The 18,721-nt window shown below is 40.5% G+C and overlaps 1 protein-coding gene across 1 annotated transcript in view; it reads left to right on the top strand.

The window, feature by feature from the left end:
- The window catches only part of LOC146588468 (sulfate transporter-like), a 30,810-nt gene extending 13,486 nt beyond the window's left edge, over positions 1–17,324 (top strand). The window contains exons 7-9 of the mRNA XM_085317893.1: positions 3,535–3,547; positions 5,503–6,156; positions 8,525–17,324. Of these exons, the coding sequence (XP_085174019.1) occupies positions 3,535–3,547; positions 5,503–6,156; positions 8,525–10,030 (2,173 nt within the window). The 3' untranslated portion in view covers positions 10,031–17,324. The remainder of the gene's footprint in view (positions 1–3,534; positions 3,548–5,502; positions 6,157–8,524) is intronic.
- Positions 17,325–18,721: the final 1,397 nt, after the last annotated feature.

Below are 18,721 nucleotides of genomic sequence, written 5' to 3'. Positions count from 1 at the left end.
GGCGCCCGTGCGACGCGGGGACGGCTCCTCCTAACGAGAGCCCTGTCCAAAGCGGAGAGGATGGAAGCGGGTTTTGCGGAGGAGCGGCGCGGTGATCTCCCTTTCGCTGCCCTGGGAGCTTGAAGGTTTGCTGGCTTCCAAAGTCATACGTGTGCTCAGCAAAAATCTGTGATCACAGGAGTGTGAAAAAACCCGTGTGGGTTACTGCTTGCGCCGTGTTCTTCCTGAGGATTTTCAGTTAAAAAGGGATCAGCCGGTCGTCCCTCGCTGAGGGCAGACACGAGGTGCCTGTGCGAGGCGCTCCTTTGGGTGCGGCGAGCGCGGGGCTCCGCCGTGCCGGTGCGGCCCGCCACAGCTGCTCCTCTGCTCCGGCCGCCGGCTGGCAGCAGCCCTCGGAGGACCGGCTCGGCGGTGGCGTCGACCGCCGGGAACGTGCCGGGGCCCTGCCAGCGCGGGGCGCGAAACCTGGGCGTGAACGCGTCGGGGGGTCCCAGCGCGGGGATGAACGCGGAAAATGCTCCCCAGAAAACCCGCTGAAACAGGCTGGGCTTGGATGAAAGCTGCTGGAGCGGGAGACTGCCGTCCGTTACCTTCGAAACAGGTCCACTGCGCGCGGGGCAGCGCGAGTGGCGCCTTTTGACGCTGGGTGTGCAGCTGCTTTTCAGAGATGAGCCAGCTTTCCTAGAAGACCGAGTTACTGACTGGAGCTGCTGGGTCCCCGGGAGCTCCCGTAAGAGGGGGCCGCGCGGGGGTCCGGGCCGTGTGGGACAAACTGGCGGCAGCCCCGCTCCTCAGGAGAGCCAGCATTTGAAGTAGGAAGAAATCTAACACGATACGCAAGCAGGGATTTATTATTTGTCGTTCAGTACTGGGTGGCAGTGCAGGGTTTTTTCCACATGAGTTAATGTTTGATGATTATTGTGCAGGTATCTCAGTTTTCGAGTGTATTGCTTTAATGTGGTATTTAACATATGTCTTTTATGGTTCTCGGAAAGATTTCAGTAGAGCAGTTCATGTGATTTTCAGTTTCTTGTTGAAATCCGTGCTTATAATTTGAACACCTTGTTGGAGAATGTTAAGGATTTTATCAAAAGCCAGAATTTTATAATACGATGCTATTCAAGTGGCTATCTCAGTGTTATCATGGCAGTATTGAATTTCCTTACTGCTCCCCAGTGATTAATAGATTATTCAGTAGGGCTTTTGTTCAAAAAGAGTAAGTGCAAAGATTTAGTTATCAAAAAGTTGTGTTATTCTTTCTTTTTTTTCCCCATTTTTGCTTTTATTTTGTTTCTACTCCTTACGTGCTCATGACCTAAGTTAAACTTGTAATATGGCATTTCATCACTCCCGTGAGCTTCACAGTCCATTCTCTTACTGTCAAGGTGACTGTGTTCTGGGGCAGAGAATGGAAATCCAAGCCAGCAAGAGCCTGTGCTGCAGYTGGTGTTTCCAATAAGGCAGCCGTTAGATTCTGGTTAACCTCTAACATGTAACCGGATTGGTAGGAGGCCCAGGTGGGATCCAGAAGTATTCTGTAAAAGTCCACAGGTCTCAAGAATGCAGTACTTCCCCATATCTGATATTATAGCTGTTGCTTGATAAACCTTACAGGGAGATATTGGAGATTTCTTCAGTTCTGTTTTTTTTTTTTTTATATCGTATATAAAGTTTTTGTGGCAGTCAGACACTTCCTGAAGATGTTACTCAGGCCAAAAGGAGCTAGTAAAAGTGAATTCTAGATACACAAATTCGGTTGTGTGAAAATAGCAGCTTTCAAAGCAAATAAACATAGGAGGTCCTTTTCCAAAATTAAATACGCTAGGATAAATATCCTTCAGTACGCTGAACCAAAGGGCTTCTGTCTTTTTTTTCCCCTTTTTTTTTAAAGAACAGAATCCAGTTTCACTCAGCAAGCTGAATGATTAAAAAATAATATATTGCAATACTTTCAGGCAGAAAAAGGTAAAATAGCTGTTGAAAATAGTGTCGTTTATCTTAGAGTCCTTACACTGTGAGAGGCAATGACTGTGTGATGAAAGGCCCTTTTCACACCACATAGAGAAGGCTATTTTGCAGGTGAAAACAAAGATCCAGTATATGTCCACAACTTACTAGCCAAAAGATTTTCAATTAGAACATTTTTCTACTGTCTAGACACAACCAAAAAACCCAGGTGTCATCTAGTATGCAGACATTTTATGACACTACACAGAACTGAACTGATCTGGAGGGTTTGAGTTTCCTGAGAGATTACAAGTAACTTTCAGGTTTCAGTGAGCTATCTAGAACTCATGCATGAGGAAGAGAGGAATCAGAAGAATTTTCATTACTAAAATCTCGGAAAATGAATTTATTTAAGTAACTTGCTACACATAGGGTGTTTTTTTTTCCTTCCAGCTTTTACAGTATTGATTTGATAAGCTTTGGATGAAAGGATTCTTGATTTGTAACTGTGTGCTTGCAAAAKGATTAAAACTAAGCAAATATAAATATAGAATATGCATGCACTGTATACTATAGACACACACTCTCACATGCCATATGCAGTTTATCCTCACTGGGTAGTATTTGCTTTTTATGTACGTGCTATAAATAATCCTCCCCAAGTGGGACTTTGCAGTATCATAAGGGTGGGTGGTATCAGTTGTCTGCAATATAGGGACGAGTGTTGGGAGTCTGCATTTTCCTCTAACCTTGATCTTTGTGTTCTCTTGGGTAAGTAACTTCTTGCTATGTACATTTCCTGATTGTAAGATAAAGATCATAATTCTTCATGTAGCTGTTCTGAGTCTGTAATTATTCTGAAGCGTGTAAAAGATCCTGGATTGGAAGGTATTGGCGAAGGAAAGTGTGTCATTATAAGGCATATATAGGTGTGTGAATATAGCCTTCTGCCCGTGCAGAATTACTTTTAAGATAGAAGCTTGGAATAATTAAGGACTCAGATAAACAACACTGAAGCTTTCTTCTCCTTCGTTCTGTTTTACTAGGTGATGGACTTGTATAAAAATGAGCAAATAAGGAGACAAATAAAAATTTACTCCTAAAACTGTAAATGAAATACAGTTCTGGGTAGACTAATATGTGGATCCAGAACTCATGGTTTACTAAATTATAAGGACTAGGACCAAAAAAAGGACATAGGCACCAGAAATACTGGGCAGTGTGGGTCAGTTTGCCCCAGCACRTAAGGGAGCATGGGTTATGCTAACAGGAAGGCTGTACAGACTTGAGCTTGGGCAGCAAATCCATCCCTKCTGGTGCTGTGGTGTTATCTACAGTTTTGTGCCAGGGTGGTCTCTGTTCAGAACACCAGCCCTTTTCAGTAGCAGTCCAGTGGCAGAGCTAGTGAAGAGTGAGCTGGCTTATAGGACCTTAACCACCAGAAAAAGACTTGCTGTCTCTGGGTTTGTAGTGAATGAAAACACCTTTTTGGAGACCCAGAGAGAAGCAGGAGCTAAGATAAAGAATGCCTGTCTGTAATATTTATGTAGACTGTACACATACATACTGTGTGTTGACTTTAGAGAGCCCTCTGCAAGCTGTAGCTTGGTAGCATAGTACTGGGAATGCACTCACTGAGAGCACCCAGCACCTCTTGTTCCCGTTTCCTGTAACGGATCCAACCTGTGCAGAATAGCAAGAGGAAATGGCTTACTGACCCAGTTCAATACGATTGTCAAGTCCAACAGGCTTTTGTTACAATCAAACAGGTACCTCRGGTTTGAACTCCTGGCAAACTTTGGCAGTGACTGCAAAACAGAGGCTCTACAGAGAAGTGTGCTACAGCGCAAGGTGAAAGAAATGCACTAGTAAGGTTATATTGCTTTCTAGTTGGAAGAATATTGTAGAAATAGCCAGCCAGTCTAAACATGAAATATTGCAGCTGCTTCTATTCTCATGTGGATTAGTCTRATATATTTAGTATCATATGTTTAGACTGTTTTAAGACAGTAGTTCCTTTGGTTGTGTTTTCATTCTGGCTTGAAGAACTGAAGACAGTTCATCTCTTGTCTGAACTAAAAMGCTGTTAGAGACATGACTGTCTGTAAACCATTACATAAGCCTGATGCACTGCACTTTGGCCACCTCCCTATGACAGTGTTCAGACTTAGAAGGCAGAATAGAAATTATGCATTGGTCAACTGGTACAAGGTCTAATAGAAGTCATTTGTCCTCTATATAACTCTGCAGACCAATATCCTGTGATGGACTGTAGATTCATACTGAAGTAATAGTAGCAGTGAATATTCTATAGCTGCTTGAGAAATGTTAAATGAACAAATTTTGAGAGGGAGCCTTTGGTGGAATTCTCATCATGGCTTGCTCATATACAAATTTGGCAATTAATTCACTAGTAGACAGTGCATAGAATATTAATTTTGTTGATGTTTGCACTGCACCAGAGAAGGTGTAATTACTAGATAAATACTGTGTTGCTATTAGTGCTCAATGAATGCAAAGGCAACATTCAATATAAAGGCTAGGACGCAGGCTCTTTGGAGTTCAGCTGCTATCTATTTGGCTAGYGAGTCCACTGTTGCAGCAAACAAGTGCCCTTCTGGCTGAATTTTAGCATCTTTAACATACTGCTGTTAATAGGGATTATAGCTGAAAGGGAGTTTTCTGGAGTGTTCTAGATTTTTTTCTGGAAACTGAAAGTGCTGTACGAATGCTTGTAAGTGCTGTTGATAATCTTCAATCTCATTAGGGCTTGTCTCATCAAGCCTTTGCTCCTTCACATTCAGGCAGTATATTCCTATTATTAATTGTGCTTCGGTATGATCACATTGTTTTCCTGCATGTAGATGGCCTATACTAGAGCACATGTTCTAGCAGAAATGTGCTGCCTACCTTACATAATCCCTTTTAATGTGCCTTCTACTTTTTTGTATTTTTTAGGATGGACATTATTTACTTGAAATCTGACTTCTAAAAAGTATGGAGAATGTTCCTGCATTATATCATTAGTAGAAATAAAGCCTGTGTGTAAAGATTACAGCTTCTTAGGTACCAAAGAAATCTTTACGATATTTGGTATAACCACTGCGTTTGAAAGAATATATAAATAAGATTTAGACTAAGCTGTACAATGCTAGAAATGTACTAGTTGTAGTAATTTTCAGCAGCTGAAGTTACTTTTGCACTACAATAAACGTTCTGCCTGTTTTTGTATGGTAGAACAGACTGCAAATAGTCAGTGATTTTATCAAGGAAGGCTCTCTGAGAGACATTGCTCTTGCATTCTTTCCCATTTCACTACATTACCAGCAGCAGGTTTATTCTACATAATACAAGCTCCTCTGTCTTATGGCAGGTGATTTCTTGCTGAACTGGGTTGTAATGGGGAGGCTCTTTCCAAGTGTGCCTGGAAGTTGCTTTGTCTGTGATTATATAACTCTTTTAGCTCTTACTTTTCATAAATACAGAATTTAATCCATTAAAAAAGTCTGAAATAGCACATTTATTTATGATAATATTCCTTCTTTGTTTTGTAAGGGAGTCTTCAAGATGGCAGCAGTGGTAGAATTCAACARCGTCCATTCAGTGACTGAAATGCCTGAAGAAGATGATGCTAAACGTAGTTTTCATCACAGAATGTTCTTGGAACCTCAAGAGAAGAAGAGGAACATGAAGGCTCTGGTGGTTAAGCAAGCAAAGAAAACTTGTAGCTGCACTCCAGACAAAGTTAAAGACTGTGTTTTCAATCTCCTTCCTGTCTTGCAATGGCTTCCCAAATACAAACTGAGAGAGTGTCTACTGGGAGACATAATGTCTGGTMTGATTGTGGGGATTTTGCTAGTCCCACAGTCAATTGCGTATTCTCTCCTGGCTGGACAGGAGCCTATTTATGGCCTTTATACATCATTTTTTGCAAGTATTATTTATTTCATATTTGGGACCTCCCGCCACATCTCAGTTGGCATCTTTGGTGTGCTTTGTCTGATGGTGGGACAAGTGGTGGACCGTGAGATACAGAGAGCAGGCTATGACTTAGAGCCAGCTGCTCTTAGTGTCCATGCAGATACGGTAACATACGTAAACACCACCATTTCTTCTGTGAATCAGACATCACRTCAGCCATTCTGTGATAAAAGCTGCTATGCAATTACCGTGGGAGCCACCATGACCTTCATAGCTGGAGTTTATCAGGTAAGAGGAGATGGGCACACAGTTATTCTGTGGAAGTACTTTTAATTCTTCTTCGGGTGATTGTCCATATGAACAGTCTGCTGGGTTTGCACATGTCCTTAATCTGCATCCCATGGGAATGGACACATGGAGAACGGGAGGACCCCAGTTACTTTGGTGAAAGAAACACCTCTTTCTCCTCTCCTTAAATAGTCTTAGTCATAGCTATTTACTTAAAGCTGCAGAATGTGCATACAGGATGATGTTGCAGCTTTTAAAAGCATTCTGTGCTTGTTACTCTGTTGTGGACCGTAAGGACCATTACAGAGCATTGCCAGACAATGCTTGTTGCTCCCTAATAACATCTTCTTAACTCTAGCCTGAAACCTTTTTTTTATTGGCTTGAGGCAAAATGTGGTGTGTCAACTTTCAATTTGTGACTTTGGTGATCTGGCTTTTTTTAAATCAAAAATAATCTGAACTGCAATACTACCTCCAGTTTCCTTTTAGTTAGTGCTCTTACACTGTACTTGTAAAGCTTGGCTGTTTGCTCACTGAAAGCCAGAACAAAGCCATTGTTTGAAAAAGATACTATTGAGAGAATAAAATACATTTGAAATAAAACTGGTCATTATTACCATATTGAGTATATCATTAAATAATATTTTACCAATCCTTCTGTGTTTACTTCCAAGAGTTCACTGCTTATTTGCTGAAAGTAAAATAGGCATCTGTGTTTTTAGGGTGTCATGCATTAACCAAGAGGAATTTAATTTTAACAATACAGCCGGGCTGTGATATTTYAGTTCAGCGGTTCACATTCATTTGTTTCTACAATGACATCGTAGTGTTATCTATTCAGATCGTAGAGGAGAGGAAAAGGAAATGTATCTGTGATACTCAAACATTATTTTTAGACACAACCTAGGACTTTATTTTGTGCTGCAAGTTAGTGTTGAGTAWTTTCAGTTATATTCTGGAACTCCTGACCTAGAATGGAGGTTGTGTTTCATCACTGTAGGATGTAAAGAGTTTTGGAGTTGTGAATTACACTTAATATTCTTTGCAAGCAGAATTAAGTTTTTTAAATTAGGAAGTCAGGTTATTTCATCTTCAGTCACTCTGAATATCACACATAGACTTACTCACTTTCTGGCTGCCAGCCTATAGATCTTCGTGCACTCATTTTTTTTTAATTGGAAATCCCAACCAAAATTGCATTCACTCTGTATCAGAAACTTTCCAGTCAAATAGTAAAAAAAAAGCTTGCTCACCCCAGTTGCCTATACCCTAACTAAGAGTATTATTGTTAATGTTTTTTTACAGCCAAGAAAAATTTGAATTAACTGAGTTGTCAGGGCTATGTGGGAGCCTTTATTAGGGTTTGAAGCTGAGCCTTTGTCTAGTTACTCCAGGCTCTAAACTTGCCTTCTCTTCAGTAGTGTTTTGCAAGTTCTTAGGAAGTTTCCGATAATGATTCTAACTTTTTTCTTTATTTTGCCTTAACTACCTAATGGAATATATCAAAATGATGCTAATTAAAGTTTAATAACTTTAAGTTTTGGCCTGAAGCCTTCAGATGACAGTGTAGACAGCCCAGCTGGCCAACTCAGAGAATTAAAGAGTTGTTAGATACTCTGTCCTAAGGCAGTTTGTGTTCCATTTAGCATGAAAGTTGTTGGGGAGGAAGGGACATTTACCAGATATGAAAAGGCATCTGTAGGGTAGGTATCCATAAAGCCAGTCATGCCCTTGGAAGAGCATCAAAGATTTGTCTATTTAAAGTAATAGAAATTAATGGCAAGGCACTTAAAAAATTTGTGTTTATTTATAATCTACATCACAAGAATTTGTAGCATGTATACTTTCTGAATCAGATAAACCAAGCTTTATGCAGTGCAAACAGGAACTATTAAGAGCTTTATTTTATTGCAGGTTGTGGACTCAAGTGCAAGACAGTCAAAAGCCTAGGTTCTGGAACCCTGCAAGGTTCATGGAGATTGTAACAACTGGGGAGAGAAATAGCAAAACTAACCAACATTTCAAAGCTTTTTTTCCCTGTGTTTCTTTTTTTTTTTGCCAGTCAAGGGAACTAGAAGCTATTATTAACAATTGAACCGATGAGCAAACTATAAACACTAGTTCAGAGTATGAAGACTTCTTAAAAAAAAAAAAAAAAAAAGAAAAGCCTGCTCAGTATTACAAATGCGTTTTAGTCTGATGCACTAGGAGCAGCTGAAAGCTGGAGCTTTTCAATGTTCAAACTACTCCTTGTCCTCCAAGGCCATATATGTTTTTTTTTTGTTATCTCATCTCCATCAGAACCTCACAATGATGACATCTATAAGATTTGTATTGTAATCCATTGTGTGTGATTGATTCCTTTCAGGTGGCCATGGGTTTCTTTCAAGTGGGCTTTGTCTCAGTGTACCTCTCCGATTCTTTGCTCAGCGGATTTGTCACAGGTGCCTCCTTTACTATCCTAACCTCACAAGCCAAATATCTCCTGGGCCTAGACATTCCACGGAGCAGTGGCATTGGCTCCGTTGTAACCACGTGGATAAACATCTTCAGAAACATACACAAGACCAACATTTGTGATCTCATCACCAGCTTCTTATGTTTTCTTGTTCTCATCCCAACCAAAGAGCTTAACGAACACTTCAAATCCAGGCTCAGGGCTCCAGTACCAGTTGAATTATTTGTGGTTGTGGTAGCTACTTTGGCATCTCACTTTGGGAAGCTAAGAGAGAATTATGACTCAAGTGTTGCTGGACACATTCCAACAGGGTTTCTCCCTCCTCGCCCTCCAGACTGGAACCTGATTCCTAATGTGGCTTTGGATGCTCTCCCTATAGCTATTATTGGCTTTGCCATCACTGTCTCCCTCTCAGAGATGTTTGCCAAGAAGCACGGTTACACTGTGAAGGCCAATCAAGAGATGTTTGCCATTGGCTTCTGCAACATAATTCCCTCTTTCTTTCATTGCTTTACAACAAGTGCAGCTCTTGCCAAGACTCTTGTCAAAGAGTCCACAGGTTGCAGGACGCAGATATCTGGCACGGTGACTGCTTTGGTCATCCTATTAGTCCTTCTTGTGATTGCACCTTTATTTTATTCCCTTCAGAAATGTGTCCTTGCTGTCATAACCATTGTAAACCTCAGAGGAGCCCTGCGGAAGTTCAAGGACCTGCCCAAAATGTGGCATTTGAGCAAAGTGGACACAGTGATCTGGCTAGTTACTATGGCATCCTCAGCACTCATCAGTACTGAGATTGGTCTTTTGATTGGTGTTTGCTTTTCTATGCTCTGTGTCATTTTTCGAACTCAGAGACCAGAGGCACCACTGCTTGGCTGGGTGGCAGAGTCTGAAACATATGAATCCTTGTCTGCTTACAAGAACTTGCAAACCAAGCCAGGCATCATAGTGTTTCGTTTTGAAGCGCCCCTCTACTACATCAACAAAGAATGCTTTAAATCCACCCTATATAAGCAAACTGGAGTTAACCCGGTCKGGGTGAAGGCAGCAAAGAAGAAGGCAGCAAAGAGAATGCTTAGAGAGAAAGACGAGGATTCTGGTGGCAAACCGAACAGCATCTCAGAGGGACTCGTCTCTGAACCCCTGGGGTTTCACACAATAGTGATTGACTGTTGTGCAATACAGTTCCTGGATACAGCAGGAATACGTACGCTCAAGGAGGTCTGCAAGGATTACAGAGAGATAGATGTCCAGGTGCTACTGGCCCAGTGCAATCCTTCTGTGAGGAGTTCTCTGATTCGGGGAGAATTTTTTAAAGAAGGGGAGGACCACCTTCTCTTCCACAGTGTGCACCAGGCTGTGGACTTTGCACTGGGTACACAGGAGCACARCAGGAGCTGTGCTTCTAAAAACTAGTTGTGGGATGGCAGCAATCATGAATKGTTCCCCCCACACAATGGGTGTGGGTTGGTATGTTTGTATATGCATTATGTTGGCACTCAGACAGAAAAAGAGGCAGAGTTGTTGTTAATGCAGTGGTTACTGCCAGAGTGTTCTGATGCTTTAACTTACGTGTCTAGTGATTCAGTAGGTGGTACTAAATGAAATTCTTAACTTTATCATGGCCTATCTGTGAACCCAAGAGTTTACATACATATGTTCATCTCATTTCTTTTCTCTCTTGAACTTTCCATGTCCGAACTGCCCTCTGAGTTTAGATCATCAGCACTGAGATCTTTATCACAACCCTGTCTTTCTGCCAGGGACTTGATTTTGAAGCTGTCCAGCCTTTTTGGCTAATTGTATAATATGCGGCAGTTCATTTCTTGTCCCTAGTTCTGGTGATACGCTTCCACGWGATCACACCCTCATATTGTCTGAGGAATGACTGACAGGGACTGTTTGCTCTGGAGTGATCAGTTAGTGATTTTATAGCCTCTTTAATTTTGGAACAGATCAATAAAATTTAAAAATGGAGCAACAAGTGTTAAAGAATCGCTTATAACCACCTATTACCTCTAGATACTTTGTCATTGTCTTCCCATAGTATAATGCAGCCAGATGCAGGGGGCATAGTTAYCTAATTTCTACATGTGTCTTTACATGCCAGGAAAATTTGCCTCTTTAGCTTGAATTCCTTTGGATAGTCTGGACTGAATTTTATTCAGAGATGATTTAGAAGTCTGATTTATGGTTAATCATTTGTTTTCCTCRTATTTAGGATCTGTGTAGAACTGCGGATGTTAGATACGGAAAATCTCTTAATTCTTGAATTTCAGCACGAGACAGCCCCTTGCAGCCRGTTTTAAATGCCGGTAGACAGAAGCATAGGCACCAAAATGTAAAAGACCTAAAAGACTATTCAGCCTCTCTCTAAATTTGTCAATGTCACACAGATTTCATGTGTTGTTGAATACAAATGTTGTTGAACAYAAAGCCTTTATACATACCTAGTCATGATCTTTATGTAATTGGGATGGCATGCCAAGAAATACAGCCATTAGAAAGACRGCCAGAGAAAATTCTGCAGCTGAAAGTTATTTCACCGTATTAATGTAAATAAAAATTTCTACCTTGTTTTTAAGTTACCCAGACCAATGAAGAAAGCCTGTTTTTCATGCTAAAGTACAAGCACTGGTTAGGAAGAGGTTCTTTAATAGCAATAACATACAATTATGAAGGGAGAATTGAAGGGTTAAATTTTTTTTACTTAGTATTAGCTATATGTAGCCCGTAGTACATACTTGGAAGATGATGGTTCTTCCAGAGGAATTTTCAGTCTGACTCACCGGTTCTTCATGGCTTTTAAAAGGGAAAAGGTGTGGTGTACAAACAATATTGTTATCCTTAATAGATCAAAAATCTTCAGGCAGGCAAATCTTCATCGAGAAAGTGATAAAATGAAATATTAATCATGAAACACTTTCTAGATAGAATTATGTTTTGAAAAAAAATTTTTTTTTTTGAGCTGGAGCTGGTAGCTTTTCCCTACTTTCTATGAAAGCTGAAATGGTCATGCTTGATTTCACTGTAGGAGTTAGGACCTCAAGAGGAGCAATAGATAGCAGAAAGGTGAATCCTAGAACTTGGCAATCTTTRTATGTTAGCTTGAAATTGCTACATTTTCTAGGGCATCATAGAAGCAAATAGAAGAAATATTGGGGAGCAGGGAGGGTGGCTTTAGCAAATACTAAGAAGATAACTGAGACTTCCTGAATTACGTGAATTATGTTGCAGCTTTGCAAGAGGAAATGACAGATCTCCAAATATCAGAGAAAAGTGAAGCTTCCACAGAATTCAGAAACCTAAATATTTTTCTTTCTCAGCCTGAAGGCATGTTTGCACAAGGAAATGAATCTGAAATAGCGACTGCTGTTTTCTGTCCGTTCTGCAGTAACTTCCTGTGCCAACTTTTTTATTCTGTGCTAATGCAGTTTGACTAATTGTAATTACCGGTTTAGTGTTACCAAAGTGGGTTAATCTAAGCCATATAAAAGCAATTAGTGTGTTTGAGAATGCCTACCTAGGGAGTGAATGCAGTCTAGATATTAGGATTTAGTCCTCATCCMGTTTGCTTTGTGTTCTCTTCCCGCTCAGAGTCCCTGGACCAATGTCAAGAGGGAGCAGCCATACCCTTGGCAGCAGGTACTGCCAGGTTCCTGCTTCGGGCAGGCTCGTGGCTGTCTGGTCACCTGTGGCCTGCTGGTGGTGGCAGGGAAGAAAGGCAGGCACCTACACATGTGAATTCAGCAGCAGGCAGTGTAAAGGCCTGCTGGAATCATTTTCAGCACATTTTTCTCACAGTACYGAAAGGCATCACTAGGATTTAAATTTTAAACAAAAGCCTGAACATCGTTTTAAACATTAATTTTAACAATAGTATATTTCAAGAGAGCAGGGTAGTGCTAGAAGCAATGCCCTCCTTTAGAAGTACTGCTGAGAAATTAAAATACAACATGCAATAAGCAGTGTGTCTTGTACACATTCCTGCCAACTGGCAGCTACTCATTTTCACCCCCTTGCTGGATGTTCTCAGCCCCTCAGTCACAGCTCAGTCATAGACAGCTGAGAGGGAGTGAAAGAGTGAGTAGCTGATCTGGTGGACTAGGAAACTTCCTCTAATGWTGATCAGCTGGGGTGGATAGAAGTAAAGTAGAACTGCTTGGGGTAATTCTTCCCCCTTTATACTTGAGACTTTTCTCTTTCCAGTACTCTTTCCGCATTGCCCAGATGGAGATTCTTTGCCCTGCGAGCTTGTGCAGCCAAATTCTAACTGAGAGAACAGAAACAGTAATTACTTATCAAACCCCATTTTAAAAAAATACAAGATATGAAGGTGGAATTAGCAATGTTACTTCCAAGAGGTACAGGCTTGCCACAGCCAGTAGGATGCTTGCTTGTAGCTCTTGGGTATTTGCATAAAAGCACTATAAAACAGTCATGAATTAGATATCAAAGAATTAATTTAAATTATAATTTAATACATGGTGATGATTTTTGTTTAGCTAGAACACATCTTACTTGACCACAGTGCTGTTTGCACAGTCACTAATGGCAATTTTATCTTCTGAATTCYATTTCAAACAAAACACAAAAAAGCAAGATTAAAATGCAATAGCAAAAGCAGCAGCCAACCAAGAGACCAACTTTTTATGTTTCTATTTAATATAATGTCCAGAGGTCATAGCTTATGCTCTTTATTAATGCACACAGCCCCCATTAGAAGGAAACAGAAATAWATAGCAGTTGCTGAAGCATTCAGTAGAATAGTCCTTTGGCATTAACTAAAGATTAGCGATTATCATGATTGAAATCTCTTTAAGTAGTGGTTTTCAGCCTTCTTCCTTATAGGCCCTGTACTCATTTTTGATCAGAGGCATGAATCTAGGCAATTTTAAGGCTATTGGTGAGAAGAACACTTTTTTGAATATGTTTTATAGACCCTTTAGAAGTAATCCAATTTCACATATAGGATCAGGGACCACATATGGAAGATTGTTGCCCTAAAGACTTGTTTTATAAAGGAGTTTCAGTGTTTTTTGTTGTTTTTTGTTTTTTTTTTCTGATGTATGATATATGCAGCAGGTGTGTGTGTCCAGTCATGCCTTTGTGATGTGCCTATTTCTGTCCTGGAAAGGACTCTTCTGCCTTGAACAGTTTTAAATAAGTAGGGGCACTCAAGTACCAGATTTCGAAAGGAGAAGTCTGCCATACCTGCTGTCTTCCAGCTGAATGCAAAGTTTAATTTATAATCTATAGGAAGATGAAATCCCCATGATCATTTTTGTAAGCATGTGGGAATATTTATCTGTCAAAAACAGTGACATTAATCCCAAATGCAACCTTCAGAACTACGGACCAGAACGGCAGCTTGTATAAACTAGTTGAACTCCACTGACTCCATTCCCAAGTGTCCTAAACCAGCAATTTTCAATCTAAATGAGGAATTAAGAGATCATTAGTACATTCATTAATGATAACAACACAACATTATGGAAATTAATACTCAATCTTAGCTATACTGTTGCCAAATGTCAGTCACTCTTTTTATGTTTATTGCTGCTATATATAGTAGTTTCAATTGCTGCTAATGTGGCAGTTGCATTAATAAATGATTCACTTGYGTGAATGTCTTCACACTGAAACAATTTTCAGTCCACTTTGTAAAACAGGGAAATTTACTAGAATGATGTACACGGTACTTATTTTGGGGTTTTTAATGACATTGTAAACCTTAGTTTTCTGCAATTTAGTGATCCTGATTTCCTTACAAATCATTGCAACTCTATCTGTTATTCTCTAATACAGTGCAAGATGCTTGTCTTCACCCACTTTGACGCTTGCTTCTGTGTTTTGCTGTAGATGACATTGCATATGATTGACTGTAAATAGAAGAATCATTGCCTTTGTATGTATTGCTGTTACCTGTGACCTGCTACTCAGTTTTGATGCCAAATCTTTTGATAAGGCTAAAGCTTCTCAACAAAGAATGTAAAACCAAACCAACTCCACGGTGGGTTCTAAGGTTGGGAGAAGAGGATTTCTGGGCAGTCAGTAGGGGAGTACCACTGTGTATATCCCCTCCTGTGAAAGGGCGTGCCCAGGAGCCTAAGCAAAGTGTGTGGATATGCAAGGGTTTGTATAGATGGRCAAGTGATGATGCCCTTCAGGAAAAATAAGGTAATACAGAGATGTCTTTATTATGAGGATGCTATGTATACACATCTCTGTGCCTTTTTTCATAATGAGTGTAATAGTAACACAGGGACCTAATTCCTGTTCAATGCTGCTATATGAGTCAGTGATCCATGCTATTTCTGTTTTCATGCATATTTATTTTTGTCTAATTTAACCTAATTCTGCACTTGTCTCTCTGATCCTGGACGGCTGAGCTTCCATTAATGCTGCAGTTATTCCCCATCTGGCTACAGCAATGAACAGAAAGATTCTCTCTGTCAAGAAAGTAGCCAGCAATTCCTGCATCTCTGCTAGCTTCTGCTGGCTTGTTCTAAAGRACACTGAAATCCACTGCTGATGGGTCTAAAGTGCAGAGTCAAGATAATGCAGCAGAAGAACATTCTGGCCATGGCACTGGGGTTTTAAGTCATTTTGATACCTGCAGCCTCCTACCTTGTTGTTCTGAGATGAGGTGTGAGCTTGTGTCTGCATTGGATCCTTGATCTCCATTGCTATGCAGGCTTCCATGGTGTGGTCCAGGCTTTCCATGACCAAACCTTACTTGAGAAAACCAGCAATATTGCGTGTCTTCTTGGGTCCCGTTCTTTGACTCTTTCACTCAAGGGCAGTGCTAACTCGCTCTTGCTCACCACGCTTAGCTCTCTGCCATGCACCAGTGCTGTTGGTGCTAAGAGTTTTTAGGTAGGTGAGAGCTGAGTTACCCATGCATTTCCAGGGTGATCCTCATTTCAGAAACAGAGCAGAAAGACTAGGCTGGCCTTGCACTGAGCCACACAGAGCTTGCCTAGACTCTGCATGGGGCCTCAACTCTTCTGGGCTCTCACCTCAGCCTRGAGGCATGGCTGGCCAGTAGGAAGTGTTGATCTAGAGTAAGATAACAGAAACTGGAGCAAGAAGAAGTCCTTGTAGCTGAGGGTGAAACTATTCAGGCAATATCATTATGCCATGGATACCATTGTAAGATTTTTATATTGATATAACTGTCCACACTAGAAGGGTTTTGTGCTTTTACTATGCTGGCATAGTTAAAAGGGACAATGCCTTTAGTGCAGACAAAACACCATGCCTTTGCACTGTGAATAAACTTGTTAAGTCCCAAGAGTTACCTGCACTTGGTTATCTGGTTTGTAAGCCTTTGTATGATCAGTTGCTTATGTGAAAAACTGCCTGATCTTTTCTGTTCTAATCAAACTCCATCTGAAGTGGACCTAATTTTTAAGTATTGCTTTATTTTTCAAGATCATTACAATGCTAGAACTGAGGCCTGTGGTTAGGTARTAGGGCAGATAATTTAAAAATATATATATTTATTACATGATATAATTAGTGCCTTTCTGTTTTATTTCCTACAGATGATATAAACTAAGGTGTATTACTATTTCTCTAATGCACAAATATGCAAACTATTGCAGTGTTTGAKGGTGAATCAAATCTCTGTTGGATAAATTTACTGCCAAAAGTATTTGAACTCCAGATCTATTCAGCTCTGCAAGCACTTAATTCTTAGCTGGGTTCCAGAATCATCTCAGGAGTCCACAGGAAGATAGGAGAATTAACATTTCACTGGACTTGAGTCCAAGTTTTTAATGTTTAATCRTTGATTTTAGGAAGAAAATTTTAATGTGTATCTGAAATGTCGCTGAAACATGGTTAAAAAGAGATAAAACTTCACTTTGGGAAAGCTTTGCTTTCACTTAAAACTTCACATGGGATTAGAGTTCATCAGCCTCTTGAGTCACTCACCATCTCTGGTATCTTGATACATTCTGGGGTATGATTTCTGATCTATTTTAAATTCAGAATAATTAGGGGATACTATTTGTGACATACTATTTTGCAGAATAAATAAAAAAGTTGATTTTGCCTAGAGGAGGCTTTTCAAGCTTGAAAAAATCAGTCGTCTGAGCAAACAGAACCTCAGAAGTGGAATAGATCACATTGGTAGGCTGACCAAACACATTTGCACACTAGTTTATTTGAATGAAGTTTGAAATCTTGCCTAGGATATTCAAAAGATCACCTTGGTTTCTTACTATGATTATTTGTAAAGCACAAATGTTGYAATGGATCCAATGAAGTGTAATATTTCCCACAAATCAATGGAGGAATTCAGTCAATGTTGGGGAAGCCATTTCACTGTGGTTTCTCTCCAGGCCACAGCTGTATTTGTTAACACAGACTTTGCTTTGTGCGGAGAATGAGAAAAGCTGCGTTGCTCAACCATCAGCTCTTCACCGAGTGCTGCATGAACTGACCAAACGTTTCTGACAGAGAGTTGTATTTGGTCAGTCTTCTCGTTATATCCTACCATCAAAACATAATTACGGAGTATATTCTCTGCATATTGTCACCTTGCCTTTACAGCATCTCTATGTGTTAAACCTCTACCAGTTGTTGATTTTAAATGCTCATGTGCCTTATTGTCATTGTAGAAGATTTGTTAGCACAAGAATTTTCTATCAAATGTGGTAAAATCTTTGTGATTTCTTTTGTCACCATTAAAGGATGATATTTGTGCTTTTCTTCTGTTTTTTGGACATAAGAAGCTTTAAACCTTAGAAGATACAGCAGATGTGTAAATTAAAAAAAAACAAAAACTGTCATATTTGAACATTAAATCCTCCCTAGTCCTTTTTTTTTTTTTTTGGACAGCTGCGCTCTGGTTTCCTAAGGAATTACATAACGTTCTCCTGCATTGTGTTTGATACACATGCAGGCGCATACAGAAATTTCCAGCAAACACGAAACAGGGTATTGACTGGCTAATGGTACATGGACAGCAGCAGGCTTTCTCCTCATTTTGACTTTTGTGCTGCCTGCAACTAGGCTACAATTTGTCTCATGAAAAGAAGTAACTAGTAATAATGTGGTGACAACTGTTTTGTGGCCCAACAGGCAGTAGACTCCTGTGGGCCCGGTTGAAATTCCTGAGATGCAAGCCATGACCCGTGTGTGGTATCGTGTTGCCTGCACTTTCAAGTTTGTGTGCTTGCAGCACATGGTATTGCATGTAACTGTTACAGAATTGCTGCAATGTATTTCAGTGCTATTTCCATTTTGTAGATATGGAAATTGAGACATAGCAGGTTAAATGACTTGATCTAGTCTTTATCAGCAGGAGTTAGAGAAAAAATAGACCAGATGTAGGTGCAGTTCTGGGCACTTACTGTAAGCATTGTTTGTGCTTACCTGCCCTTGGGTTACACAAAAGATTTTCTTGATCCAGCATGACTCAGCTTTTAACTGAAGATGTCTTTTACCTTAGGAGACTTCATAGCACAGTGTATAATTCCTGTATTGGTGCCAACAGAGTGACAGGAGCGTTCAATTACGGGTGGTACCAGTAGGAGCTTTCTGCTCTCATGAAAAGCACAGGACAGCCATTACCTTTAGCAGAGTAACTCTGATTCTCACTAATACAGGGCTGAGATAATGGGGTTTCAGTCAGTAGCACCCTGTACTGGTCCCGCTCAAGACCCTGTCTTATCTGCAAGCAGCTGTAATTCTCTCCATGCACACTCCTGTGCAAGGTCCCAGTCCGCTGTGGGAGCCTGGCTGGTGGAGGCTGCCTGGGAAAGGGTGTACCAGTGGTAAGAGGAGAGGGGCTGCTCCTCACAAACTTCCCAGCTGCTGGTAAGCAGCAGGCTGAAAACTTCCTGCGCACTCAGACAAATGGCTTCAGCTTTTATGAGCACTTCATGAAGCTGCCTAATCCCTTTCCTCAAACCCTTTGATTCCCACATATCCTGTGGCAGCAGGTTCCACAGAATTTGTATAGTGTGGGAAAGTTTTTTATTTTGTTTAAAACTTAGTAGTTTTAAAAATAATCTTGCCATAGGACAGGTATTTGGAGAGGTGCCACTGTTCCTGTTTCTCTCTGGCTTCTTTACTTACTTCCTGGAACATTTT

The sequence above is a fragment of the Rhea americana genome, unplaced genomic scaffold (genome assembly GCF_003343005.1).
Source record: "Rhea americana isolate MKP2758 unplaced genomic scaffold, rheAme1 scaffold_51, whole genome shotgun sequence".
In the NCBI taxonomy this organism is placed as follows: domain Eukaryota; kingdom Metazoa; phylum Chordata; class Aves; order Rheiformes; family Rheidae; genus Rhea; species Rhea americana.
Note: the sequence above shows the minus strand (reverse complement) of the source record. Positions and strands in the feature narration are given on the sequence as shown.